The 5,695-nt window shown below is 36.4% G+C and overlaps 2 protein-coding genes across 2 annotated transcripts in view; both read right to left on the bottom strand.

Annotated features, from left to right (window-relative positions):
* sort1a (sortilin 1a) overlaps positions 1-1,686 on the bottom strand; it is a 34,716-nt gene extending 33,030 nt beyond the window's left edge. The window contains exon 1 of the mRNA XM_016521976.1: positions 1,314-1,686. Coding sequence (XP_016377462.1) covers positions 1,314-1,580 — 267 coding nt within the window. The 5' untranslated portion in view covers positions 1,581-1,686. The remainder of the gene's footprint in view (positions 1-1,313) is intronic.
* A 553-nt stretch (positions 1,687-2,239) lies between these two features.
* Positions 2,240-5,695, bottom strand: part of psma5 (proteasome 20S subunit alpha 5) — a 6,863-nt gene continuing 3,407 nt past the window's right edge. Inside the window, exons 8-10 of the mRNA XM_016521968.1 lie at positions 4,973-5,075; positions 2,708-2,794; positions 2,240-2,610 (exon numbers count right to left, since the gene is read on the bottom strand). Coding sequence (XP_016377454.1) covers positions 2,533-2,610; positions 2,708-2,794; positions 4,973-5,075 — 268 coding nt within the window. The 3' untranslated portion in view covers positions 2,240-2,532. The remainder of the gene's footprint in view (positions 2,611-2,707; positions 2,795-4,972; positions 5,076-5,695) is intronic.

Here is a 5,695-nt window from a genome sequence, read left to right as displayed (position 1 = left end):
CTCTAGGCAACTGATTTCTAGTTGTGTCCTCTTTTGGAAGGCCAAACAAAGTAGTTTTGCTTTCATAACGAAACACACAGTGTCTCCGACATGGCGGCGGCGGCAACAATACTACAGCGAGAATAAAAGTTACGCCTTCTTTCTTTGCGTGAACATTTGGACGGCGTTATGCAAATCTTCCCACATCGTGACGTAGACATGTGGGGGCGTGTTTAAACGAGGCGTTTTAGGAGGGCGTGGACTAGTCTTAACTTTTATAAAGAATATCTCTTTGGGTTTGAGACTTTAGTGTTTGCAACTTTAGGGATCTTATCTATTCACGAACAGCTTGTAACACTCCAAATAGAAAGGAAAACTTGAAATCGCATCATATGACCCCTTTAACAACAGTCCGTCTCTATCAGCACTTAGACTAAACTCATGACCGATTGCTTTCCCTGAAAGTAGAGTCAATGTGCTCTGAATCTGGATAAATAGAGGATGCTTTTCATTGAACAGGATGTTTACCGATAATACCTGCCCAGCGAGTCACGCCAACTGATGGTAAAACGTAATCGATGTGCTCAGGAGAGGGTTAGATAAGAGTAATATATAGAGAAACAGCATGTTCACTGACTTCTTAAGGGTTAGTAATCAGTCATGGGCTGCTGTAATGAACGAGCTCTGACTGGATCTGGTTAAGAAGAATCACCTGACCCTGCGGCATCCATACATAAATATAAAAGAAACAGATCACAGAAACCTTAGAGGCACATCAAGAGGATGAATGCATTTGTTGTTTTGGCATAAAGATGAAATCTGTGGAATATCTTAAAGGAACATCAAACACAAAAACTCTGGCACATCGTATTACAAGGTGATGCATGCCGAGTTTGTTTTTATAATGCTTATTCGATATCAACCATCTGGAAAACTTCACAAATATCATGTTGTTTGAGTGCTTGTTCTGAAAAAAGGCTGAGAAATAACATTCGCTTGCTGAGGTGATGTAGGTACATTATTAAGTAATCTCAGACCAGAGGCCAGTAGTATGATCTCACTTTTGCGATTTATGGTTCCTAGAAATTTAGGAAGAGCTTTCGAAGTAGAGAAAAATAAGAATAAATGTTTTTTTAAAAAGTAGGCTACTACCTAAATATTAAACGAAATAAATAAACTTGAGCTTAGTAAACTTAAGTTAACCATCCAAAACAGAAAAATGTTTCACAAAATCATCAAATAAATTCGAAATAATATTCACAAAAATTATATACATAAAACTTTCCTTTATATTATATTATATTATATTATTATAATAAGATATTCTGACCTACCGTATGAGTATTGTTTTTTAACGTAGAATCATAGCCGTGCAGTGATTGACATTGATTTTGCGCGGATTCTTCACTCCTTTTCATCTTGACATGGTCTGGCTCCTGTAAATCCTTCAAACTGAGCAGATTTCGTGATTTATGACTCTTTAGAAACATGGTTTGCTCACTCCTCCTGGAGCTGCTGGGTCTCTCTTTAAAGTCCATGCAAAGAGCCACTGAGAATAATACAACCAAAACACAGCAGAATACGGTGCTCATGGTTCCCATTAAAATGTGCACAAAATTCTTCTGTCTAAATATCTATAAATAGCAGGTTTATTGGTACCAGAACAGAACGTGCAGTGTTTACGCTCTGACGCATGTCTGTATTGAAGCCGCTGTTCACACTGCTAAACATCTCGGTTACGTATGTAACCTTGGTTCCCTGAATAGGGGAATGGTATATTTGTAGCAATAGCCAACAATACATTGTTTCTTTTATGCTAAAAATCATTAGGATATTAATTAAAGATCATGTTCCATGAAGATATTTTGTAAATTTCCTACCATAAATATTTCAAAACTTAATTTTTGCTAAGTAATATGCATTGCTAAGGACTTCATTTGGATAACTTCCAAGGGGATTTTCTCAATATTTAGATTTTTGTGCACCCTCAGATTCCAGATTTTTAAATAGTTGTATCTCGGCCAAATATTAACAAACCATACATGAATAGAAAGCTTATTTATTCAGCTTTTAGATGATGTTTTAAAAAAATGACCCTTATGACTGGTTTTGTGGTCCAGAGTCACATATATATTGTTAATGATAATATTTTCCTTCCACACAAATTTATTAAGTTCACCTATAATAGCATATATTAAATTTCTTTTTTTATTAGCCTATAAATGTTGTCTTGTTAAAAAAATAAAATAAATCAAACAAATTTTTCAACAACAGTTTATTAACGCATTGATTTGTAACAAAAAGGACCCCCCCCCCCAATGTATTTTCAACTACAAGATCTGCTGTTCTGTGCTTGTACAGAACTATAGAAATTTTGGGATTGACAGAGGAAAAAAAAAAAAGGTATAAAGACACAATTCCTGTCTGAACAGGCAAATCGTAGGATGCAGCCAGAGTATTACGTATGCAATCGCTGTGTGGTGATTCACACAAAATTACACTGGGATTTTTCGTATTAAACATCAGTCAGGCTTTGCGGAGCTCCATTCAGCTCTAGATATCCTTGATGACATCCTCAAGCTCTTCTTTTGTGTACATGTGAAAGGTCTTGCCGGGCTCTATTGTGGCAAGCTGCAGGCAGAGAGGTGGAAATTGTCAGAACCTTCATATACTTTTGAATTAAATTATATTTCACATGACCATGTGAGGTAATGCCCTTGTGTATTACCTCAATGTTAGTGGCATTGAGTTTCTCCTCCATCACTTGTTTCAGGATAGTGAGAGAAGACTTAATGGCATCCTTTAACGTCATGGACTGAAAAAGATAAATATATATATGAACATTTGGTGGGGAAAGGCAACAGCATCAATGCTTAACTTGAGACTGGAATTTTTTGGAAGCAATTAGATTTATGGGGAAGTCTTTTGGACACTGGCTGCTGCTTATTAGATTGCACGATCACATGGGAGAGTCTGGTGACTAAAGTTACACTAGTAGAGGCATGACATACTGGAATGGGAAGATGGGTGGGGTAGATTTAAAAAGGGACTCTTATTTCCCAAGCACGTGGCTCACTTTGCTGCTCTAGTATTCTCTCGGGAGAAACACTTTGCTCTGTGAGAACACACTCTTGAAATAATCTGACTGTGGCTTTATGGATCAGATGGCTCAGTTACCGCTTAGACTTTGCTATATACACAGGCTTGTGGAGTTGAGTTTGCATTAGGGCTGTCAAAATGGCTGAAAAACTAAATTTTTATTTCTTATTTAAATAGTATCAAAATTCAAATTAAATTCTAATTTAAAATGCATAATTTCAGTTAGGGTGAAGAAAAGCTTTTGGCTTCTCTTCTGAGGCCACAAGAGGGCGAATCGAGCAAAATATTACTAATGCACGTTTATTCAACGCATAAGATGACATGACTATCTATGAAAAAAAGTGCATAATGTTTAAAATAACGTTTATAAACCAATTATAATTAAGTTGCTTAAACAACTATAAACAAAACAGCATGTATGCATTGTTTAATAAAAGGGCCGAAAGCCAATCACACAGAGTATATTTTCCATTTAAAAACATGATAAAGTCTCGAGATATGTTTTTTCAAAGTTGAACTTGCATTCATTTTACATGGCTTTCTAAACATGCGGCTTCTTTTGTGCGAGTGCAGCGGTGATAGATGTCCCTCTAGAAAATGCGTGAAATATGCGTTCTGTGTAAACGGCTTGGTTTCAGTTTTGACGTAAACAAGATCTTCTCCGCATTGATGTTCTCTTTTCACACAATATTTGTAATTAACAACGCTAGTGTTAACAACGCTATAATCTAGTGGCTTCAACTGGATAGGCTAACAAAAACATTAAAATGCAACGACACTTACATCGTCATCACATCTCGTGAGCCACTGATAAGGCTGCCTCCTTAACGCACACCTAAAATTCGAATGCAACGTTTTTGCATTCGAATGTGGATTTTTATTTTAAATTCGACGAATATTCGAAATTCAAATTTTTTTTTGACAGCCCTAGTTTGCATTATAGAAGAAAGAAGATTACTCACGGAGATTACCCTTACAGGAATAGTTCATCCAAAAATGAACCTTTCCTGAAATTTACTCACCCTCAGGCCATCCAAAATGTAGATAAATGCGTTTCTTCATCATAACAGATTTAGAGAAATTTAGCATTACATCACTTGCTCATCAGTGGATCTTTTGCAGTGAATGGGTGCCGTCAGAATGAGAGTCCAACAGCTGATAAAAACATCACAATAATCCACATGACACCAGTCCATCAATTAACATATTTTGGGACAAAAAATCTGCATGTTTGTGCTTGAATGCGTCACTTCTGGTGAAAATACCAGTCCATAATCCATAACGTTTCCTCCAGTGAAAAAGTTTGCCTCCTACATATTTGTTTAGGACTGTTTTCACTTGTAAATGGTGCTTGTGCATATTTCTCTCTTGATTCAAACAAGACAACATTTTTACTGGCGAAAGCAATATAATGGATAGAGGACTTGTATTTTAGCCTGAATCAACAGTTTGAAGTTAAGTGTCTTACTGACAAATTTATTATAAACACGCAGCTTTTTGCTTCACAAGATGCTAATTGATGGACTGGAGTTGAGTGGATTTCTTGTGGATTATTGTGATGTTTTATCAGCTGTTTGGACTCTCATTCTGACGGCACCCATTCACTGCAGAGGATCCAGTGGTGAGCAAGTGATGCAATGCTAAATTTCTCCAAATCTGTTCAGACAAAGAAACAAACTCCTCTACATCTTGGATGGACTGCAGGTGAGCAAATGTTCATATTGTATGGGTAACTAGGTATGGATGAGTAGGGAAGTTTGAGCTTTTTAAAGGATGCTGAGCTGCGCATTTAACTTAAGTGTTGAAACTGAGCCAACTACTATTTCCTCATTAACTTTACCATAAAACCTTAAAGAGGAAATAGAGATGAAGCAGAAAGAGTGGGTGAATGTACCTTGTGGTAAACCTCCTGCAGAGAGCTCTGAGCTCCTTCAGATGCTGAGCCAATAGCCCTGGCATCACACTGCACAAAAGTGCCTGAAGGGTCCATGTGGTATCTGTTAAAAGAAGTTTGGTGTGATTTACATACTTTACTAAATTAAGCAAGTCTGTACGAGTACCTAATAAATAAAAACCCAAATTTTAATAGGGATTATAACGTTTTTGCTATTAATTTCTTGTAGAGCTACACAATTTGGGGGGGGAAAAAAATAGTGAACGCTACTCAAAATGCAATTAAAAAAAAAAAAACGCTGCACAATTTGACCAAAATGTTGTTATTATATTATCAATATAACTATAAAAACATTTTATTATTATTATTATTAATATTATAAAAGGAGTGCTGCGCTCATGTCCCGTGCATATATTTAATTAAATCACAGCCTTGGCGATTGGTGATAAATCTAAGCACTATCATGATTTTGGTTTTATTGAAATTAATAGTGCATTCCTGTTTTTTGGAATGTACATCGTTAGCAGGGTAAACATTAAAAATAACCCAAATCAGCAAAACAGGGGTTAAAGCAAAAAAAATCCTGAGCCTGAACTTTTTTCCGAGGGTTGGGGGTTGCAGGGGCGGACACATACACAGGGTTATTTGGCAAACAAAAAAAGAAAATTATTTTCCTTAAAACTAACTAGCAACGTGCCATTAGCCCTTGACAGGCTCAGACTA

Source organism: Sinocyclocheilus rhinocerous, unplaced genomic scaffold (genome assembly GCF_001515625.1).
Source record: "Sinocyclocheilus rhinocerous isolate Xijiao unplaced genomic scaffold, SAMN03320098_v1.1 scaffold899, whole genome shotgun sequence".
Taxonomy (NCBI): domain Eukaryota; kingdom Metazoa; phylum Chordata; class Actinopteri; order Cypriniformes; family Cyprinidae; genus Sinocyclocheilus; species Sinocyclocheilus rhinocerous.
Note: the sequence above shows the minus strand (reverse complement) of the source record. Positions and strands in the feature narration are given on the sequence as shown.